General features: G+C 42.9%; 1 protein-coding gene across 2 annotated transcripts in view; it reads left to right on the top strand.

Annotated features, from left to right (window-relative positions):
• Nucleotides 1-22,214, top strand: part of ZSWIM2 (zinc finger SWIM-type containing 2) — a 71,422-nt gene extending 49,208 nt beyond the window's left edge. For both annotated transcript variants that reach the window (XM_029605970.1, XM_029605968.1), the window contains exons 8-10: nucleotides 4,534-4,631; nucleotides 6,128-6,281; nucleotides 21,270-22,214. In XM_029605970.1, coding sequence (XP_029461830.1) covers nucleotides 4,534-4,631; nucleotides 6,128-6,281; nucleotides 21,270-22,055 — 1,038 coding nt within the window. In that variant the 3' untranslated portion in view covers nucleotides 22,056-22,214. The remainder of the gene's footprint in view (nucleotides 1-4,533; nucleotides 4,632-6,127; nucleotides 6,282-21,269) is intronic.
• Nucleotides 22,215-24,088: the final 1,874 nt, after the last annotated feature.

The following is a 24,088-nucleotide window of genomic DNA, read 5'->3' as shown; positions in this document are numbered from 1 at the left end:
TGTGGTAACTACTCGAGACTGTTTAAATTCATCAAGAAAGTTGGAATCCATAGGAAATTACTTAAGACATTTAAATATGAGGCTATTGAACTTCCCTAACATGCTAGGTGAATTACCTACAATTACCTTCAAGAGATATTTACAGGATGTTTTAAAGATTCCTTTAGAACAAATCCCAGCTATCAAGATTATTTTTTTTGCCCCAGAGATTGGCTATTACACAGAGTTCAGCAATTAATAGGGAATATGCTTTAAATTTAACAGATTACCTTTAAAACTCAAACATAGAAATAACAGAAGGAGTTATATTGTTTGTATCTTATTTTTCTGAGCATGATTTCAGTTTAGTGATGAGATTGTATTTTAAAAATCTGAATGCTTTATATTATGGAGATACTGTTGGGATCTACCCAGATCTAGCGAGATCAACTCAGCTGTGCCGTAAGGCCTTTCTATTAATGTGTCAAGAAGTTGTTGCCTTAGGAGCTAATTTCCAACTACGTTATCCATGTAGATGTATAGTAAAATTATCTGCTAATACTTTTGCTTTTTTTTTAACCCAGATCAGTTAAGGGAATTATTTAATGCAAGAGTACAAAATCCTGTATGCATTTAACAAGTGGATCGTTATAATATAGACACGGTGAAGCATGCAGGCCTTTTCTATAGAAATATGATTATCCTATAGCTCCTCTATTGTTGTTTAGTAAATGCTCCTCCCTCCTAAGTTTCTTATATGGAGATAAGAGAAATGAAAAATTTTTTTGTTCTTTTCAGATGTTTAAATCATTTAATAGATTTCTTGTTCAGCCTCTTATAATTTCATTACAAAGTGTATCTTTGTTTTATATGTTTAAAAGTGATAAATAAAAAATTTAAAAAAAAAGAATCCACTCTCAAAAGAATTTCAGCTTTCTTTGCCCCTTCTGGGGGGATGCCAGGTCCAGGCTTTCTTGATGCCTGTCTTGTCCCAATTTGGAGAAGGGGGTGAACGTGGAGGTTCCAGAACTGCCTTTTCTTCCGCTCATTCAGGGACGAACAGTACGTGTGTTTTCGGGCAACATGATGATAGTAGTGATTACCAATTGTCAAGGCGGCGTGAAGAGTCATCTGGTGGCTGAAGAGACACAGGAGTTGTTTGCTTGGGTGGGAGTAGCGTCATCTCACATGGCCGGAGTGGACAATATGCATTCACTATCTCAGCAGACAGCAGTTAGATCTGGGGGAGTGGGAGATGTTCGTGGGGGTTTTTGCGCTTATACAGGCTGGAGTTAGACCTCATGGGGGTTCAAGAAAACAGAAAAGCAAATTGGTTTTACAGCTACCAGAGGGAAGTTGGCTCTAAAGGCATCAATGCCCTGGTTCAACCGTGGCCAACGAAGCTGCTGCTCTACGGGTTTCCCCCGTCGCCTCTCATAGGTCGGATATTGTGTTGCATCGAACATTATCCAGTCAGGTGATCCTCATGGCACCAGAGTGGCTGTGCCAGCCGTGGTTGTCAGATCTGGTTCATCTCACTATAGACGGTCCCATTCATTTGACCCACCTGCACGGGCTGCTACATCAGGGACCCATCTTTTCAGAGCAGGCGGATCGCTTTTGTCTAGTGGTTTGGCTTTTGAGAGGAGATTGGTTTGCTTGAAACTCAGAGCCGATGATTACAATTTTACTTCAGGTGAGGAAGCCTTCCATGTCTTTCGCTTATATCTGGGTTTGGAAAGTGTTTGAGTCATGGTGTTTGCAGAATGGGCTGGAGCCATTGCATTTAGATGTTTCTCAGGTCTTGGCCTTTCTGCAAAGTGGTTTAGCTAAGGGATTGGTCTATAATTCTCTCTGGGTACAGGTTGCAGCTTTAGGTTGTCTTTGAAGTAAGCTGTAGGGGAGACCTTTGGCATCTTATTTGGATGTCGTGCATTTTCTAAAGGGGGCAAAGCATTTGTGTCCGGCAATCTGGAGGATGTGTCTAGCATGGAACCTTAATCTGGTTCTTCAAGTTGAATGTGATCCTCCCTTTGAACTGATTAGGAGGGCATCTTTGAAGGATCTCGTCCTGAAGACCATTTTCTTGGTAGCCATTTGCTCAGCTAAGAGGATTTCAGAGCTTCAAGCTTTATCGTGTAGAAACCCCTTTCTACGCATTTCAGGGGATGGTGTATCGTTACATACGGTCCCTTCCTTCTTGCCCAAGGTTGTTTCCTCTTTTTATATCAACCAGATGGTGGAACTGCTGGCCTTCCCACATTTGATGCCCGATAGTCCACTGGCAAAGGAGCTTCACTTATTGGATGTTCGATGAATTCTCTTAATATATTTTAAGGTGACAGATGCCTTTCGGAGATCAGATCATCTCTGTCCTGTTCACTAGAGTGAAGAAGGGAAATATAGCTTCCAAGGGCACGATTGTACGATGGTTAAAAGAAGCAAAAATTTCAGCCTTTATCTTTAAAGGTTGATCGGTCCTGGAGGGGCTGTAGGCGCATTCTACTAGGGCACAGGCTGCCTCCTGAGCAGAGTGTCAACTGGTTGTTCTGCAGGAAATTTGTCAGGCAATGACATAGTCTTCACTTCACACTTTTACCAAACATTATCGTCTGGACATGCATGCGCCAAAGTGATCTGCATTTGGGGAAAGTATATTACGTGTGATTCTTTCAAGTTCCCGCCCAGGATAGAGGGGCTTGGGTACATCCCACTTGTCTGGACTGATCTGGGGTATGAACAGAAAAGGAAAATTTGTTCTTACCTGCTAATTTTCATTCCTGAAATACCACAGATCAGTCCAGAAGCCCAGCCCTCTATGATTTGTATTTCTTCACAGAGAGGGTGGTGGATACCTGGAATGCCCTTCCGGAGGAAGTAGTGAAGACCAAAACTGTGAAGGACTTCATAGGGGCGTGGGATAAAAACCTTGGATCCATAAAGTCAAGAGGCCTTCAATGAAGAGTGGGTGACTCGCCAGAACGACGGCTACTGCCTGGAGATAATACCCTTATTCAATAAACATACACATGGTTACTGTGACTCCAACATCGCTCTAAGCTTCAACAGCAAGAAATAATGTGGAAAAAAGGATTTGCACTCACAAAGCGGGGAGTAGCTGGCTTGTTACAGCGGTTACTACCCCAAACCAAATAAGCCTGATACTTCACGCATATCCAGCATAGCTCTCTGCTTCAACGGCAGGGGAGAAGAAAAACTAATACTTCACGCATATCCAGCATAGCTCTCTGCTTCAACGGCAGGGGAGAAGAAAAACTGATACTTCACGCATATCCAGCATAGCTCTCTGCTTCAACGGCAGGGGAGAAGAAAAACTGATACTTCACGCATATCCAGCATAGCTCTCTGCTTCAACGGCAGGGGAGAAGAAAAACAACCAATAAGGGCTGAATAACATAGTCTGGGTAAAACAAATAAGCATGGGTGTAGCTTGCTTATTGCGGCGGTTACTATCCCTAACTAATCAAGCTTGATATTTCACTTGGATGCAGCTCCATCACTGCTCTCTACATCAATGGTGGGGGTGGAAGGGAAATAGAACCAAAGAGCTAAGAGAAACAGATAAGTATGAGAAAAAGAAATGTGTGAAGCTTGCTGGGCAGACTGGATGGGCCGTTTGGTCTTCTTCTGCCGTCATTTCTATGTTTCTATGTTTCATTTCATTTCATTTCTTTTTGTTGAAAGACCTTCCTCGCTTCTGGATGTTGCAAAGGCAGTTTGTTTAGTCATATACAGAATTTCATATATTGTAAATAGGTTATAGTTTCGGGGAGGCTCCAACTTTGAGCCTCCCCGAAACTGTACCTAAACCCCGAAACTGTACCCAAGCCAAGATTGGACATCTTGGCTTGGGTACAGGTCAATACTGAGGGACTGCAGGTGGCATTCTCTGTTATGTAGTAGTGCCTGAAAAACTTTTTATACTCTGCCTCCATCTGCTAGTAGGGATTGAAAACCCACTTGTCTGGACCGATCTATGATATTCCATGAATGAATATTAGCAGATAAGAACCAAGTTTCCTTTATATGTTTATTCCTCTCAGCTCCACCACGGAACTCCCCTAGTCCATCCCTTTTTTCTGCATGTACCTGTGTGTGCGAGACTGAAAATACATGCATATTTTTGATGTTTATAAAATAGTTTGTATGCAAGTTCAAGTTACTTGTGCACGTATATGCTAATGTTATGAACGTAACTGATTAAGAAGTGAATTTTCAAAACTGCCTAAGACAATATTCTTATTTAACATGGGAGCAGGTACATATCTTGAATGGTATTCTTCCTATTACTAAAATCAGTAATGAGATTTAGCATGTTTATTAGGTGAAATAAAAAAAAGGAAATGCACTTGTGTAACATTTTACAGGGGCATTCATGTCCAAAAGTCATTATGTAATAGTCACATTGGGAAAACAATATCCTTTCCTGTTTCAAATGATCACATATAATCACAATTTCATTATATAAGTCATGAAGGTGGCTAAGAATACAATACAGCATCACTAAATAATGAACCTGTTTCTATGCTACAGAAGAGAAACCAAAGGTGGAAACCAGTGGAAGAATTTTCAGAAATGTTTGCTGGATTTAGGGAAGGCACGAAAGAGGAATTGCTAAATCTGGAAAAGAGGCAAGTTTTATCACTTTGTTAACAGTTTTGACTTTTTTTTTTGCAAATGTTTTTGTATCCCCTCCCAAGTTGCCTAGCCCAGTCATTGCATCAACAGTCCTCAGCTAACACCAGGACTCCTTCTGGAATCTTCCAGTCATAGGCCTTAAGTCCAGACACTAGGTGTTGCTATTGCATGATGTGTGAGATTTCCTCCTCCAGGAAGCAGAAGACCTGACCTGGGAATTCCTTTCAGGTCCTCCTCATAGCAAAATGAAGCTCTGCCACTGGGGCCACTGGGCCAGCCCTTGCTTTTTGGGTGGATTTCCCAATAGGCAGAGCAGGTAAGTGTCTATAGGTAGCTGCCCTGCTGTTTGAGTCTCTTGCTGTCCACATGCCTAAGAGTAGCCAAAGGCAGAAGTCTGCTGCTACTTTCACAAGAACATTTTGATGGATCCCCTCTGTGCTGATTGGTGCAATCCACTGATCAAGTAAAATACAATACTGTATAGGAAAACTAGGTTTAAAACCCCAGCACACATCAGAGGAGGTCCAATTAAACTCATTGGTCGTAAAAATTAGAGAATACCAGAGGAAGAATATGTAAGTGGTATTAATGCACCATGAAATTTACACCTCATTAATACAGAGACTGTGTACCTGCTTGTCATGCAGGAGGCCAAGATTCCTTCCTCGACAGGGTGGCATATTTTGAAAAAATCTACAGTACAGCAGAAGTTAGGGGAAATGGCCAGACTACCCGGACCTGGAAGGTCTTTATCTGTCATACATTTCCATGTTCATTTTTTAAATGTGATTGAAACAAATACATTCTGGTGGGGAAAGGAAGTTTGCTCTTGCATAAAGCCAGCATCAAGTGACTCTATGTGCAACATGGATTTACTTAGAAAAAGGCCTTCTATCTCTGTAAGCAAAATCAGCTTTGTGAATACCATGCTGTTTCTAAATGTTGGTACTAGCAGGGTGATTTTTTCCTTTCCATGGCACATTATCCAGAGGTGCATGGAGTTATGGCACGAATAGCAGTTTGTCTCTAACCTGCACCTTTTTGTAGGCCAAGTCCTAAGGAATGATTTTTGAGATTTCATTATTTTGTTTATTTATTATATACTGACATTTGATCTGAGATATCACATTGGTTTACATTCAGGTACTGTAGGTATTTCCCGATCCCCAGAGGGCTTACAATCTAAGTTTTGTACCTGAGGCAATGGAGGGTAAAGTGACTTGCCCAAGGTCACAAGGAGCGACAGCAGGACTTGAACCCTGGTTCGGTAGCCCACTGCTCTAACCACTAGGCCAACTGAAACATATTTTTGCAAGTGCAGAATTAGTTGATCTCAAATTGTTCTTAACTGCTCTTCTAATTTAATTAGTAATCCAAGATCCTTGTGGCAATACCTGTCTTCAGTCTACTGAAAACTCAGTAGACAAGTGAAATCTGCCTAATGCTTATTGAAAAACTGTTGTATTATTTATGCCATTTCTTTGCCTAGATCCTTCTCTGTCCCAAAACACATTTTGAAGTCTTTCCCTGTCATTCTGGTTCGACAAAGAAGTGCATTGCTTAATCCGGGTCAACAATGTCGACTATGTCTAAAGGCTTTCAGCCTTGGCCAGCATGCAAGACATTTGCCATGTAACCACAAGGTAAAAACAGTTCAGTGCTATTCAAGCACAGGTTAAATGTAATCAGGCAGTCACATTTGTCTTTCAAGAATTAATTCAAAAGATGGGTTCAGCATGTTAATTTGTATTAAAATCTTCTGGACTGTCCTAAACCTGAGATTCTCCTGTGTCTATTCTCTAAGCGCTGCTGAGAATCTTACCATTGAATTGAAAATGATTAGCAGCACAAGTCACATGCCCTGTCTTGATTTCCTCCTGTTCTCTTCAATTTCTGTATTTATCTGTGATTTAACACCACAATTACTTTTAGTGGGCCAGTGGGCAAATATTGAACAAATATTACTTGTCAGTGGCTTTATGAATAATCCCAGTGCTATAAGACTGTGGATGTTTTTATAAGAATGTTAAAATAATGTTGTATGTGGTAACAATTGAATTTATTGATTTTTAGACTGCTTTTCCAACAGCACTGCCCAAAGAAATTTACAATAGTTGCAAAAGATATTAGTCATCACACAAAATGCAAAACTACAAAATACATAAAGCAACATAACTATCATCCCATATAAAACATAAAAACACAAAATATCCTCGATAAGACATCATCCATAAAAACCATAAAGCTTTACTATGGTCATCCTACTAATCACATAATGAAAACTTTTATAAAGCACCTATGGAACATTCAGCCAATGCTGTTGTTACATTGTCTAATCTTTCATTTACATTTATTTTTTATATTGTATACAACCAAGCACTGCCATGCCATGTGTTTAAAATAATCAATCTATTTTATTATTATTATTATTATTATTATTATTATTATTATTGTTTTCCTTTAATAAGCAATCTGAATTAGCCATGATTTCTGGGTGATGCCATCTGGTGGCACAGAACAGACTTCTCTCTCATAGCTAATAGAGCTTTCAGCTTTATTGAACATGTGCGGGACTTCCCGCACGACTGTTATCAAATAGTCTCCTCAGTCTTATTTTGTCCATGCTGGAGCATGGATAACTATCTCTCTCTCTACTTCAAATGCAGGGGGGAATAAAAATTAACACTTCTCCTCTACAACTTTACTTGTTACCTTGACAGCCCCCAAAACTTCTCAATGCTACCAAAAAAAAAAAAAAGAAGAAAAACAGGAGTGTCCCAGAAGAAACCAGTAAGCAGGTTCAAGGCCTGCATCTGTGGCCATCTGATGTCTGTCACAGACATACATGATGTGTGCTACCTCTGCTTGGGAGCCAGTCATGACCAGCCCAGCTGTTCAGCTTCTGGCAAAATGTCACCAAGGGTCCAGTGAAAAAGGGTGGGAAAGATAGAGGAGCTGCATGGGTTAGTAGGACACAGTTATTCCTCTTCACCTTAACTAGGGAATGAGTCAAGTATTGCTTCCCCTGCTATGACCCCACTCAACCAAAGTTGTCAAAATGTAATAAAGATGAGGAAGGCATCCAAATGCCAAAAAGGCAAAAGAGTGCACTGGTGTCTCTGGGATCAACATCAGCACTCACCACAAAACAACTAGCACTGAAAACAACCCAGCTGACACAACCAGAATTGACGAAACATGGAGTGTCAAAAAAGTTGACACATGCACCGGATAAATTAACACATGGCAAGCACCCGATGCAAACAGTATCAACAGCCCTGAAGTATACAAAGCAAACTGCGTCAAATGCCCTAGGGCCTTCAAATCACAGTGCGCTGGCCCAGCCAAAGCACATCAACAAATCACATGAGCATGGGATAGTCTTGACGCATACCATTTCCTCTGGCATAACAGTGCAACGACCAACATCGCTCGCATCTTCAACACATTCCGCAATGCACAAGGCTGACAGACACAGTTCAGCATCCCTTGAACTGTCTCAACCCTCTAGGCATTCCCCAAAAAGAGGACACCCCCCCCCCCCTTCAGCCATTGGCACCAGAACTAGACATTCTTTCAGTGGCTCTACCAGTACCATACAGATGCATGGCACACCCATCTCAACCATTCTGTTACCCTCCACCCATCAGAACACTTCCAATCAGTCATTTGGTCACGCAAGGTTTGTGCCTAGAGAATCTTGAGCTGACTGGCTTCCTTGGGTGACAATTCCCTACTGGTTCCAGAAGAGGATTCAGAGGCCTCTCCTACCCAACAAATTCAGACTTCAGTGGAGTAATTCACAGACATTGTAAAAATATTCTTCGCAACTTTTGTGTCAGGCTTGGGTACACTGCCACCACTACCAACTCTTGGATCCTTCTTACTGGACCATCCACCACCAAGGGTGATGCCAGGGATGCCAACTTTTTCCCCAAGAAAGGCGTTTTCAATCAGAACAAATTCTCCACTGAGAAGACTCAAGCCTGTATATCCACAGAAACCCGCTCTTTCAACTATATGCCCCTCTCCACACTCGTGTACTCCATCCCTGGCTTCATCTACAGGGTATTCCCTAGGGGAGTCCCCAGATAGCTCAACTGGAATCCCATCAATTCAGTCTCCACTTCCACTGGATCATAATTCCCCTCCGGCAGACTTGATGTATTCAAAATTAATTGAGAAAATGGTAAAATTCTTGTGCGTTTATGTCCTCAAGGACATGATCCAAGAGCCAAAATCCTCAACATTCTGCACATTTTAGAGGTTCCTGCTTAGCCTGTTGCTTTACCAACCCATTCGCTCTTTGATAGTGTGCAAATGAAGATATGGGAGACTCCTATCTCTCTGACGCCAACAGAGAGGAAGTTGGACTTAAAATTCCACTTGCAAAAATCACATGTTCATGGGGTAGTCCAATTACCTCACCAGTCAGTGATAGTTAAATCCACCTTAAAGAAGACTAAGAAAACAAGGCTGCATTCCACCTCCCTACCAGGAAAAGAACATAGTAGGGATGTGAATCGTTTTTCAACGATTAAAATTATCGTCCGATAATGTTTATATCGTCTTAAATTGTTATAGAACACGATACAATAGAAATTCTAAACGATTTATCGTTAAAAATCGTTAAATCGTGTTAGTGCGCACTAACTCCCCGTTAGTGCGCACTAACTCGATTTAGTGCGCACTAACTGAAAATGATACAAATAAACACTTTCCAGGTCACTGAAGGTCAGTTAGGAATGAATATGTGTTCCTATTGGCTGGCTGCCCTCTTATCTATTGATGTTACCAAGGTTACCACTGAGGTGATGGTTGGGGGGATGGGAAATGGAACTGGAAACTAACGAACACCAACAGAAAATGAAACAAAGTGTTCACACTTCCCAGGTCAGTAAAGGTCACTTAGGAATGAATATGTATGTATGTATTCCTATTGGCTGGCTGTGCTCTTATCTATTGATGTTACCAATATGGTTGGGGGGATGTGAAATGGAAACAGTTGGAAGCTTGACAAAAAAAGTAATGTAATGATCAGCACTCACGTGACTAGAACTTGTTTGTTTATTATTTTTGTTAGCAGGCACCTGAAATGCTAGTGCATGTTGAATTTGCCAATCACTGTGCATTTTAGAAAGGTGGTCCTGGCTGGAACTGTACACAGTTCAAATATATGTAATTGATTGTTGGTAAGTGTATTTTTTAAGTAGCCACACTGGCACCAGTATGTTTACTTTTCCTCCTACTTAACTCACTAGCTCAGCTTTGTAAGAAGGGCTTCTCTGCTTGTGTGTTGTTTTTGTTTGGTGTGAGGAGAGCAGAAACATCAGATCTTTATTCAATCTACTACAGTCATCTCTTACAGTGCCCTATCCCTATTAATACCAGGAGTGTTGTGATCTTCCTGCACACAGTGCCCTAACCCTGATACCAGTCTGAGACAGCTCCCTCCCTGCATTACTAGTGAGAGGCTGGCTTCACAGACAGGGGGGAGCTGCCTGACCCTCACTCCTGACTTCCCCCATGTCCCAGCTAGTGAATGGTGTGTGGGTGAGGGGGGGGGGGAGGATGGTGAAGTCTGAGACAGCTCCCTCCCTGCATTACTAGTGAGAGGCTGGCTTCACAGACAGGGGGGGAGCTGCCTGACCCTCACTCCTGACTTCCCCCATGTCCCAGCTAGTGAATGGTGTGTGGGTGAGGGGGGGGGGGAGGGATGGTGAAGTCTGAGACAGCTCCCTCCCTGCATTACTAGTGAGAGGCTGGCTTCACAGACAGGGGGGAGCTGCCTGACCCTCACTCCTGACTTTCCCCATGTCCCAGCTAGTGAATGGTGTGTGGGTGAGGGGGGGGGGTGGATGGTGAAGTCTGAGACAGCTCCCTCCCTGCATTACTAGTGAGAGGCTGGCTTCACAGACAGGGGGGAGCTGCCTGACCCTCACTCCTGACTTCCCCCATGTCCCAGCTAGTGAATGGTGTGTGGGTGAGGGGGGGGGGGAGGATGGTGAAGTCTGAGACAGCTCCCTCCCTGCATTACTAGTGAGAGGCTGGCTTCACAGACAGGGGGGAGCTGCCTGACCCTCACTCCTGACTTCCCCCATGTCCCAGCTAGTGAATGGTGTGTGGGTGAGGGGGGGGGGGGGAGGATGGTGAAGTCTGAGACAGCTCCCTCCCTGCATTACTAGTGAGAGGCTGGCTTCACAGACAGGGGGGAGCTGCCTGACCCTCACTCCTGACTTCCCCCATGTCCCAGCTAGTGAATGGTGTGTGGGTGAGGGGGGGGGGGAGGATGGTGAAGTCTGAGACAGCTCCCTCCCTGCATTACTAGTGAGAGGCTGGCTTCACAGACAGGGGGGAGCTGCCTGTCCCTCACTCCTGACTTCCCCCATGTCCCAGCTAGTGAATGGTGTGTGGGTGAGGGGGGGGGGGTGGATGGTGAAGTCTGAGACAGCTCCCTCCCTGCATTACTAGTGAGAGGCTGGCTTCACAGACAGGGGGGAGCTGCCTGACCCTCACTCCTGACTTCCCCCATGTCCCAGCTAGTGAATGGTGTGTGGGTAAGGGGGGGGGGGGGAGGATGGTGAAGTCTGAGACAGCGCCCTCCCTGCATTACTAGTGAGAGGCTGGCTTCACAGACAGGGGGAGCTGCCTGACCCTCACTCCTCCGGGGTATTGTGATCTTCCTGCACACAGTGCCCTATCCCTGATACCAGGGGGTGTTGTGATCTTCCTGCATGCAGTGCCCTATCCCTATTAATACCAGGAGTGTTGTGATCTTCCTGCATGCAGTGCCCTATCCCTGTTAATACCAGGAGTGTTGTGATCTTCCTGCATGCAGTGCCCTATCCCTGATATCGGGATGTGTGCAAGAAGATCACAACACCCCCGGTATCAGGAATAGGGCACTGTGTGCAGGAAGATCACAACACCCCCAGTATCAGGAATAGGGCACTGTGTGCAGGAAGATCACAACACCCCTGGTATTAGGGATAGGGCACTGTGTGCAGGAAGATCACAACACTCCTGGTATTAATAGGGATAGGGCACTGTGTGCAGGAAGATCACAATACCCCTGGTATCAGGGTTAGGGCACAAGTTCTAGTCACATTGACTGATCACATTACTTGTTTTGTCAAGCTACCAACTGTTTCCATTTCCCATCCCCCATATACTGTCAGTAGGAAACTTGGTAACATGAATAAATAAGAGGGCAGCCAATAGGAATACATATTCATTCCTAAACTGTCCTTAACTGACCTGAAAAGTGTCAAATTGTATCATTTTCAGTTAGTGCGCACTAACTCCCAGTTAGTGCGCACTAACTCCCGTTAGTGCGCACTAACTCCCAGTTAGTGCGCACTAACTCCCGTTAGTGCGCACTAACTCGAGTTAGTGCGCACTAACTGGGAGTTAGTGCGCACTAACTGAAAATGATACAATTTGACACTTTTCAGGTCAGTTAAGGACAGTTTAGGAATGAATATGTATTCCTATTGGCTGCCCTCTTATTTATTCATGTTACCAAGTTTCCTAAGACGATTTTCTTGCCCTGCCACACGATTTCTATCGTTAAGACGATATGGAAAACGATTCACATCCCTAGAACATAGACTTCTCAACATTTTCAGAAAGAAAGTTTTTCAAGGGACCATGCTGGCAGTCCAAATAGTTCATCACAAATTTTACATGATCCAATATATTCATACCTGCATACAGGTTTTAAAGCCATTTATACAGGATGATTTAGGGAATACATTCATTCTACCACCTCTCTTCAACCTTGAAGAAGTAGTTTGTCATCTTTTGCATGCTAGCGAGTCCTTTGATCCCATCACCAGAACATTGGCTACATCAACTGGAGCTTAAAGAATGGCATGGCTAAGGGCACACTCCATCTGGGAGTGCACAAAATGCTGGCGGATCTCCCATGTTTAGGGGACAACCTTTTTGGTGAAAAGCTAAGGGAGACTGTGTCCCAACTGAAGGAACAAAATGCTGTTGTCCAATCGTTGTCCTCCAAACATTCCATGGCGCCCTGATGCCCATGCTACACCTTCAAGACATCAAAACTCACATTGTATATACTGGCCATTGCAGTACTATTGGTTGCCCCCATTGCAAGTACCTAGGCAATAGAGCAAACAACTGCCAGTTCGAGGACTACTGAGGGATCATCATCCTCAAAAGCTGACCACGCAGTCACAGCTTAAAACCACTCAAAGGTTTTTGTACCACCAGTCCTGGAGAAGCTCACATCTATAGGAGACAGGATTCAGGACTACCTGTCCACTTGGAAAATCATCACCAAGGATCAATAGGTGCTGTCTATTGTATGTCAGGGATATCATCTTAACTTTTTTATATGCCCCCAGCTGCCACATGTGTCTGCTGTGTATAGTGACCATGCAAACTAACAACAGTTGCAGGTTGAGATACAAAAACTTCTCTGTCACCGGGCCATAAAGGAAGCCCCTACGCCTTAGAAGGATACAGGGTTTTATTTCTGATACTTCCTTATCCCAAAAGAATTTGGAGGTCTCTACCCTATATTGGATCTTCGACAACTAAATGTCAACCTGCGGAGAGAATATTCCAAGATGAAATCTCTGAGCAAAGTCTTGCCTTTCGTATGGCAGGGTGACTGGATGTGCTGTCTAGATTTAAAGGATGCAGATGCGCACATTCAAATTCATACATCTTGCTGAAAATACCTCTGCTTCCAGGTGAATAAAACCCATTATCAGTACAAGGTTCTACCATTTGGCCTCTCCACTGCACTGCGTACCTTCACCAAATGCATGGCTGTAGTAGCGGCATATCTTCACCATTGATTGAACATAAGAACATAAGAAATTGCCATACTGGGTCAGACCAAGGGTCCATTAAGCCCAGCATCCTGTTTCCAACAGTGGCCAACCAGGCTACAAGTGCCTGGCAAGTAACCAAATACTAAGTAGATCCCATGCTACTGATACCAGTAATAACAGTGATTATTCTTTAAGACAACTTGATTAATAGTAGTTAATAGACTTCTCCTCCATGAACTTATCCAAACCGTTTTTAAACTCAGCTACACTAACTGCACTAACCACATCCTCTGGTAACAAATTCCAGAGCTTAACTATGTGTTGAGTGAAAAAGAATGTTATCCCATTAGTTTTAAATGTGCTACTTGCTAACTTCATGGAGTCCTTCTATTATCTGAAAGAGTAAATAACCAATTCACAATTACCCTTTCTAGACCTCTCTTGATTTTAAAGACCTTTATCATATCTCCCCCTCAGCTGTCTCTTCTCCAAGCTGAACAACCTTAATCTCTTTAGCCTTTCCTCATAGGGGAGCTTTTCCATCCCCTTTATAATTTTGGTCGCCCTTCTCTGTATCTTCTCCATCACAAATATATCTTTTTTGACATGCGGCGACCAGAATTGTACACAGTACCCAAGGTGCAGTCTCACCATGGAGCAATACAGAAGCATTATGACATTTTCTATTTTATTCACCATTCCTTCCCTAGTAATTCCTAACATTGTTTGCTTTTTTGAATGATGCAGCACACTGTGCTGATGATTTCAATGTATTATCCACTATGATGGAATCTAACATCGTGTAACTACAGCAAGGGTTATTTTTCCCTATATGCATCACCTTGCACTTGTCCACATTAAATTTCATCTGCCATTTGGATACCCATTCTTCCAGTCTCACAAGGTCCTCCTGAAATGTATCATAATCCGCTTGTGATTTAACTACTCTGAATAATTTTGTATCATCTGCAAATTTGAGAACCTCACTTGTCATATTCCTTTCCAGATCATTTATAAATATATTGAAAAGCACTGGTCCAAGTACAGATTCCTGAGGCACTCCACTGTTAACCCTTTTCCACTGAGAAAATTGACCATTTAATCCTACTCTCTGTTTCCTGTCTTTCAATCAGTTTGTAATCCATGAAAGGACACCACCTCCTATCTCATGACTTTTTAGTTTCCTTAGAAGCCTCTCATGAGTGATACAAGTCTTCCCATACTTGGATAACTGGTTGATCACAGGCCCGATGCAAATGCTCATCATTCCCTACAGGAAACCATAAAATTAGTGTGCTGAAGGTAAATTGGCAATGGAAGAGGGATTTGTTAATTTTTTGGCTAGTGAGAATAGAGCCTTTGGATGTAGCCAATGTCATGTATCTGTTTAGAGTAATAATCCTTTTTGGCTTCGGGATTGATAAACATTTAATAAAGTTCTAAATGAAGATAACGCTGGGGTACAATGTTTGTGCCATGTGTGCTCACATTTTCTCAGTGAATTACCAGATAGATTTAAGAGCAGATATCATCCATGGTTGCAGAGAAAATGTTCTATTGCCCTCAGGCTTTAAAGGAGCTAATATATCTAACACAGAGTGTAGAGTAGAATCCCAGTTGGAAACAGTGACTGAGGAATAATCCATCCTAATATTTTGTAAAGAGGGGGAGATGCAGGATTTAAATTGTGTAGTATATATGCAACCACAGCTGGTGACTAACCATACTGGATTGATATTCATTTGGAAGCTAATCAAACAATGATTGGACCAAGGACCTTGCTGATTAACATGGAGTTAGAACCAACATCTTTGAGAGACTCACTGATAAAAGCTAAATCTAAAGTGTGACCAAGCTTGTGGGTAGCAGAGTGAATCAGTGGATGCCAGCCTAAAGATGATAACATGTCGAGAAAAAGAGCACATTGTGAGGAGAGAGGCAAGACATAGTCATGTAAATTAAAATCACCTAAAATAACTATGTTGTTTAGATTACATTTGGATAATAATAATTGCTCAAAAAAAGGGGAAAGATTAGTTTACAGCAACTTTGGAGGACAATAAACCAAGCATATAGAAAAACAGTTTGAGGATACTGTAAGCATTTCATAAGGAGAGTCACCATTTAGATTCTCAGTCTTGAGTTTCCAGCAATCTTTACAGTTTATGAGTAGACCAACAGCACATCCTTTTTTTCATGGTTGGATCAGAACAAGTAAAGATGGCCGATGAGACACAAAAAGTGATTTGACAAAAGATAAATCACAATACCTTCCTTGCTTGGTGATAGTTGAGATTGATAAGGGTATGTCATTCAGAGAACTACTGGGCATCCTTGCTTGCCTTGGCGGCCCTTGGCATGCATGAAGGAGCACACAAAGGAGCTCCTTTGTCGTGTTCCTTCGTGCACATGACAGAGCACACGGCGCCTCCAGCGTCACATGCTAGCTCTTCACCCCATTCCGATGACATCATCGAGGTGGCAAGGCTATAGGCCGTCGATGATGGCTGAGCCAGTAGTGACAGCAGAGAAATCCAGGGAGGAGCTTTCACTCTTACAGATGAACCGGTAGCTGTAAAATGGCTTGTTGTGCCAGGGAGAGTGTTGTCAGCAGCAGCACACAGTCCTTCTCCGGCATCACAAGCTGGCTCTTCATCCCTCCACTGATGACATTGTTGGGAGGGGTGAGGCCATAGGCTATCAATGACAGATGGGGCTGGCAGCAGCAGCGGGAACATCTAGGGAGCAGCTTTCACTCTCGCAGAGGAGCCGGTAGCTGTAAAATGGCTCGTTGTGCCAGGGAGAGTATTGTCAGCAGCAGCACAGTCCTTCTCCAGCATCGCACGCCAGCTCTTCACCTCCCCATTCTGATGACATTGGGGGGGCAGAGCCATAGACCATCGATGACAGCTGGGCCATCAGTGGCAGCGGGAACTTCCAGGAAGCAACTTTCACTCTCTCAGAGGAGCCAGTAACTGTAAAATGGCTTGTTGTGCCGGGAAGAGAGTTGTCAGCAGCAGCTCACATACACACACACACACACACTCACCCATAGCCCCCAAACAGACATCCCCATGCACATAACCTCCTCCACAAACACATAAAAAGCACTCCTCTAACAAGCACCACCTATACACTGACACAAACTACATCCACTACCTACAAACACACAGCCATACCTTCAAAAAATACATACCACACAACTCCTCCACAACTACTCCTACAACCTCTATGCACCCAAAACACACACACGCACATCCATCCCCCAAATATGCCTCCTCCCATACACTACCTATAACACAATACCCTCCACGTACACAGCCCACATCCCCAAATACACATCTTTACCACATACACACACACAACCCTCCCACCTACATACCCTACCTATATATAATCACATCTTCCATTCTTCCCAGACATATACCCTCTCTATAAACTCCTCCATGCACTAATTTCACATCCACCTCTTCTACAAATCTATGTTGGAAAGTATTCTCAAAGCCATGCCTTTTCGTGCTTTCCCTACTTCTTAAAGCTGTAGCCCTGCACCTCCCACACACTAATGAAACCATGAGGCTGATATATTGTTATGCGAATGGATTCACAAATGGATAGCATGCACAAAAATCCCAAATAGCATGCATTATCACATTTGCAAAAAATACTGCATGCTATTTGGTGATTTCGCACATGTTGCTTTTCTTTTGCCAACTTGTTTGCAAAACTGAAATCATGCAATTTAGCCCATTAGCAATTCTCCATAAGTTTCATTTTGCAAGGAAAATTGTGCAAATGGGCAATTTCTGACAAAACTTAGCTACACCTCAGGATTCCTCACTAACCTTTTCCTGCAGGAGTCACCAGGGGAGCCATGTATATCCTATGCAATTGCGGTATGCGGAGATAAAAAATGTGTTTTGTTTTTCGGTTCATTTTCGGGAGATTTTCCCCTACAAATTTCGATTTGTTTAATTCATTACTTTCATTATAAAAAAATGAATCAAACATAAAAAAGGGATAAAAGAAAGGAAATGGGGCCTCTGAAGGCCTCCTGTTCCCATCATTTATTTATTTTATTCTTTTATTTTTCACTGTTAATTTACTATTGCCTTCTCACCATTCCAAGTTGTATTATGTCCCTGTTTTATTGTAACTGCTATTTTTTCTTTTAGCACTTGTTAATGTTCATATTATTTTTCCTTTTGTCACACCTTGTTAATTGTAAACCGGCACGATTTCCCATCGCGAATGCCGGTATAGAAAAAACTCAAATAAATAAAATAAAATAAAATCATCCATTCCTCCCACCCAGAAAAATGCCAAGGCAAGGATCCCCCTGGCCCTCACTTATCCGGTCCGGTCTGGTGAGGCTTAGTCCCAGGCCCAGGCCACGGTAAGGCACCACGACCTTGGCTTAGGCTCTACGCAAGGCTGAGGCTTGGAGCCTGGGACCTGACACTGGGGCGTCGGCCTAGGGTTAGACCCAGGCCCCATCCCCAAGACTTGAGCGCTGGCAGATAGATCCTCTTCTTGTCTTCTTTCTTTGGCAAATGACGGCATCTGTTTGGGCTGTGCCGGAGTAAATTAACTCTGGCACATCCTCCTCAACAGAGGGCACCATTTTGCTGTTTGGCAATGCCGTACAGTGCTGTACAGCAAAAAAGTCCATATGCTGAGGAAGATGCACTGAAGTAAATTTACTCTGGCACTTCACCAGAGGACACTGTCATGTGCAAGAAAGAAGACCAGAAAAGGAGCTACTGGCCAGCGCGCCAGCCTCAGGGCCTGGGCTTGGCCCTAGACTGAGGCCCTGGCATCAGTTCTTAGCCTCCAGGCCAGGATCTAGCATCAGGCCTGTTCCAGGGTTCCAACTTAGGCCGAGGCCCAGGCATCAGGACCTAGCCTCTGGACCGGGCCCCGGTGTTGGGCTTAGGCCCAGGCTCTGGCCTAGGCCGAGACCCAGTCCTCTAGACCAGGCCTCTGCATCAGGGTTCTGGCCTAGGCTGAGACCCAGGTGTCGGGACCTGGCCTCTGGACTGGGCCCCAGCATTGGGCCTGAGCTGGCCTCCAGTCTAGGCTGAGGCCCAGGTGTCAAAACCTGGTCTGACTGCGGCTTCAGATACCTGATAGATCATATAAGTAATTTTTTGGGAGGGCCTGGTCCTATCCTCGAGTCTTGGCATTGCACTCGGGCCTTGGCCGTGGCCCCTTTGTGGGCCTTGGCCTATGCCCTAGTTGAGACCACAGCTTTGGGCCTAGGCCTAGGCCAAGGCTCTGGCATTGTGCTCGGGCATAGACTGCAGCCCTTGCTTTGGGCCTCAGCCTATGCCTTAGGGGAGGCCCAGGCCTAGTCTTAATCCCAACCAGAAATTTTAACCAAATTAAACAAGTAAGATTTGTTTAATTTGGGGGGGCCTCAATTCATTTTGGGGCCCCTGAATGAAAAATATTGGCCCTTATTCATTGCATTTTGCAAATTCCTACTATGCACATCCCTACTATACAAATAGCCTGGCACCTTGAGAAAAAACCTTGTGGTATTGGAGCATTCCTGCAGCGACTTCAATGAGTTGTTACATCGACCTATATGAAAGAAATCCCTACACTGGATGTTTTGTTATTTCAGAAGATAACAATTTCCCTACTAATCTTTGTTAGAATCAAGAGCATACAGTAAATTCTTGATTCATATGGACTGACCCACGATAGGGTGTGTGGTTGTAAAGCTATGCATATTTCTAAGCTATTGGCCTTGTACCTCTCAAAAAACTAAAGCATGCATAGATATATCTTTTTGACCACATACTTGTACACTGTTGATTTTTATTTTGTAAACACCTTTTAAAACTGTGTGCAATTTCTGAAGAGCATTAAGAACAAATGGAGAAATAATCCCTAGAAATTTGAGAAAATGATTCTAACAAAGCATTAAATACTGATGAATTTGTCAAAACCGCAGACAAGGTTTCAGATCTCACGTTTGAAGCAGGAAATGATGCTCAAACAATAACAAATTCTGATAACAAATGGGGAGAAAAAGAGCTTTTATTTTTATCTTTCTTGAATTGGGCGAAATGTGGCTCATTTTGATTGACAGCTGAGTTAACTAATGGGTTTGTATAAATCATTCTCGGAGGAATGATTATAAAAAATGTTTGAGCCAAAATGGGATTCAGTCCTCTCATTCAGTTGGGAAACTTATTCAGTCCTTTCCAGGCTATAAAGGTCTTTTTTAGTCCGCAAAATTACTAACCTGATGTTTTCACTAATATCTAATGCTGGTCGAGCTGGGTTTCATTTGGCTCCCACTCCTCAGGCTGGCAGATGTTGGGGGCCCTGTAGGTACAACTTTTTCCCAGGAAGGAAGGAGTCCCAGTCATCTCAAAAGAGCAGCACCGGACTGGCTCAAATGCACAGACTCGGAAGGGACCTTCAGATTGTGCTTTTTGCGCAGAGAATTAGCACTGCAATGATTGGGCTAGATGCAAGATGGAATTTTTTAAAAATGTCGGAAAATTGGTCTTTGGATCCAATTGGAGACACCATAGCCCCACTTTGGTGTAAGGACCAAGTGAGCTTGAATAGGAACACAGCAGGAGGAAGTTGCCAAGCAAAGAATAAAATTGAAAATAGTTAGTGACACCTTACTAAAAGAAGAGTTTTGTTCCCTCCGATAGGAATTTAGAGCTATTTAGAAGAAAAGAAATAGATTTTTTTTAAACTTTATTTTTATTATACAGAAAATTTCAAAATTGTCACATATTAGTCTACTACAGAGCATGTTTGAGCTCCCACCTGACTGAAAAACAAAAGTAGTACCAAAGAAAATTGAATTTTTAATGTTACCACATTATCAAATGAAAATTGTCTAGATTCTACCTAGCCAAGCAATCATGATTACTAGGTTCAATTCCCCTTTTCTCTTTTGCCTCTGCTTCTGACTTGAATCTGCAGTGCAGCCTCAGTAGTTCATCTCCTCTCACAGGAGCAATCAATGCTGCAATCAGCGAATGTTTCAGGCTCTATGGGCAGCACAGCTCCTTTTGCTTATGCATTCAGCTCTGGACATGCAGAATTCAGCGACTGTGGCTCCTTCTTGCACTGGAATGAGCCTCACCTCCATCCTGAGCAATTTCCCCTCTCTTCCTCTACCACTCTGAGTCTTTGACATCCGTGTCTCTCATGTTTGGATCTTTTCAATATGGTACAAGTCCCCACCCATAGCTTCAAGGACTCCTCTCATTTTATTTATTTATTTATCGGGTTTTATATACCGTCATTCGAATTCATCATCATAAATCCATCATAACGGTTTACAAATATGATGTTAAGGGATAAACAGAGTTTCAAAAAAGGTTCAAACTGTTGTTAAACATAGGGGAATCAAATGTTAGTTATTTACTGTTCTGTTTTACATTTAACCTCTTAGTTATAGTCTGTAGTTGTGATAAGGGACTCCACCCAGTTGCATTTGCTTGTGCATACAATTGCTTTGTTTGTGTCCTAGGGTCCTTACTCGTGATACTAGCTATTTGGATCCAATGACCCTCTTCTGCCAGTGCCACTGTCATAAAGATAGAATTAGTGAACGTGCTTGTTTGCATTCTACCACAGGCGAGACACCTCCTATGGTTATGGAGAAGGATACAAATACAAATTCATTTTTCTGTGGGTCCACCTTGCTTATCTTAGTTTCTTCCTTTACTTTTTTGTGGTATGATCACACTTTCTTCCTTTAATGGCAGAAAACCATGCTTTATAATTTTCTGCTGATAAGTGCATCATTCAGTAACTTAGGACTAAACTGCTATTTTGAATTAGTTTCACAGGGACTGTATTGACAACTGGTTATTGCATAATGATTACTCCTGCCCAGTGGATGGGCAAGTTCTGTACAATCCATTGACATGGAAAGAAGTAGCAACTGATGAGAAAATAAGTCTTTCAAGACCTCAGGCTAATGCTTTCAGGCTGACAAAGCAACAAGAGTCAGACCTCTTCATACCTGGAATTGGATTGTCCTACAAGCAAACAGAATTTGAACATACACCTGGAAACCCTAATAAAAGACTGAGCAGTGACCAGTGGCCAACAGTTTCCCAGCAGTCTGTACCATTAAATGATTTAAGATGTCTAAATCTCTGTCAATCAAGTTCACACAAGGATAAAGCTACACAAAATACTGAGCTACAGTCTTCCAAATTTATTCAAGACTTAACCCTAGGAATCTTCAAGAAACCTTTATCTCAAAAGCCTATTAGTTGTGCTGTTAATAGTAGAGACTCATCTGCACGTGCATTGAAACAGAACAACAAGCAGAATGAATCAAGGGAGCAGCTTCATAATAAGCAGTTTAATCAAAGCAGAGCTGTAGTTTTTAATGGGAGGATCCCAAGTAAAAGTGTGGGAGTTGTAGCTGTTGAAGATATGAATCTTGGAGATAACATTGGCACAGAGGGCTTTGTTCTACTGAAGGGAGACCCCAAATATGCTGAAAAATATAGACCACAGAGGAGATTTCGGCCAAAAAGTTTAAAAGCACACCCCTGCAATTGCTCAAGCACCAGAAAGGACATTTCTGATGGAAGGAGTGACACTGAACAGTAATCTATGATCTTCAGAACATTGGGAAAATTCTAAGAAATGTAGCTTACATTTATATCAATGGTATTCACTCCCAGCCCTCAAGGGCCACAAACAGGGGTAGATTTTCAAAGGGGTACGCGCGTAAGATACGCGCGTACCCCCTGAAAACCTAACCCAAACCCCCCCTGCGCGCGCCGAGCCTATTTTGCATATGCTCGGCGGCGCGTGCAAGCCCCGGGACCCGCGTAAGTCCCGGGGCTTTGCAAAGGGGGCGTGCCGGGGGCGTGTCGGGTGGGCGGCATGGATTTCGGGGCGGGGCGGGAGGCGTGTCGGGGGTGTGATGCCGGCCTGGGGGCGTGGTCGATTTTGGAGCGGCCTCGGAGGGAACAGGCCGCGCACGCCGGGCTCGGCGTGCGCAGGTTGCACAAATGTGCATCCCCTTGCGCGCGCCGACCCCGGATTTTATAAGATACGCGCGGCAAAATCCAGCGTTCTTTTGTTCGAGCCTGGTGCACGAACAAAAGTACGCGCGCACGTAAATTTATAAAATCTACCCCTGTGGTTTTTAGGATTTCCTTAATGAATACTCATGAGATAGATTTGCATGCACACTGCCTACATTGTATTAAATCTATCGTATGCATATTCATTAGGGATATCCTGAAAATCCAACCTGTTGGTGGTCCTTGAGGGCTGAGAGTGAATACCACTGATTTATTTTGTTATAAATACTCCATATTTGTGTAGGCAAAGTGATTTAGATTCTCTAAATTATCCAGCATAGAGCAATAATCTCCATTTCATCTCCTATAGGGAAACCTGATTATATGGACTGAGGAGCAGAGACAAATCATTGTGTTACTACAAATAAATGACACATCAAACACAAGTTATGAGACTTACAATAATGAATAGTTTAGAATTAATATGGTTGTAAACAGCATAGATAAAGGTAGCTAGCAAAGGATTACAACACACTGAAACTACTTAATATGAAGAATGCTATTTATGTTTTATGTTAAATGTTTTAATAGAATTAGCCTTTTGTCTGGCCTCCTATGATCTCTGAAATGGGAACTATGATGCTTTTATTCAGTGAACTTTAATTTAATCCCTCTCCGAAAATATGGTTGTTAAAAAGAGAAGAGTAATAAACATGCCTAATTAAAAATTCCCTATGAAGATGCAAAATATTTCTTGGCTGGACATGATTCCTTTTCATTGTATGTAGCCTAATGCAGAAAACAAACTGATAGTATTTCCTCTGCCAGTGCTTCTCAAACTTGTTTTGGCAATCCTACAGCCTATTGGGTGGTCAGAATATTCATATTGAATATTTCTTTTTTTGTATTTGTGGATCAGCTCACCTATATTTATTAAAGGTTATTTATAATATAGAATGCAAAATAATATATTACATTCAAATATATTTTCTTCTCTTAAAACAATTCACTCATTATCTGAATGGTGAGCATATATATGTACTATGGATTGGCCCAGCTATAAACACACAATCAGATAATAAAAGCTGGTTTGTTTACCATAAACGGTGTTTTCAGTAGATAGCAGGATGAATTAGCCACGCTTTCTGGGAGTGCCCCCTGGCGGCTTGCGATGGGAACTTCTCCTAGCAGTAGTAAAGTTTTTGCTGCTGCATGCCTGCGCAGTGCCTTCCCTGCGTGGTCCAAGGATCTCTTCGCAGTTGTCTCAAAGCACAGAAAAAGGATATCAGAATAGTGCAATAGGAGCAGGAAGAAGCATGGACTGTCCAGGGAGGAGGGAGGAGACGCATGGCTAATTCATTCTGCTATCTAGGGAAAGCACCGTTTACGGTAAGCAAACTTGCTTTTTTCGCAGATAAGCAGGGTGAATTAGCCATGCTTTCTGGGAGTCCCCAGCTGAACGATTTGGAGCACAGCTGAGAGTGTAGCGTATCCATAGAAGCTATTCCTCTCTTTTTTTTTTTTTTTTTTGCTGTGCGGAGAAATTCCGTAGGTCAGTGGGACAGTCCTATATATTCATGGCATGACGTAGTATTTCTTGTCCCATGAGGG

This window comes from Rhinatrema bivittatum, chromosome 6 (assembly GCF_901001135.1).
Source record: "Rhinatrema bivittatum chromosome 6, aRhiBiv1.1, whole genome shotgun sequence".
NCBI lineage: Eukaryota > Metazoa > Chordata > Amphibia > Gymnophiona > Rhinatrematidae > Rhinatrema > Rhinatrema bivittatum.
Note: the sequence above shows the minus strand (reverse complement) of the source record. Positions and strands in the feature narration are given on the sequence as shown.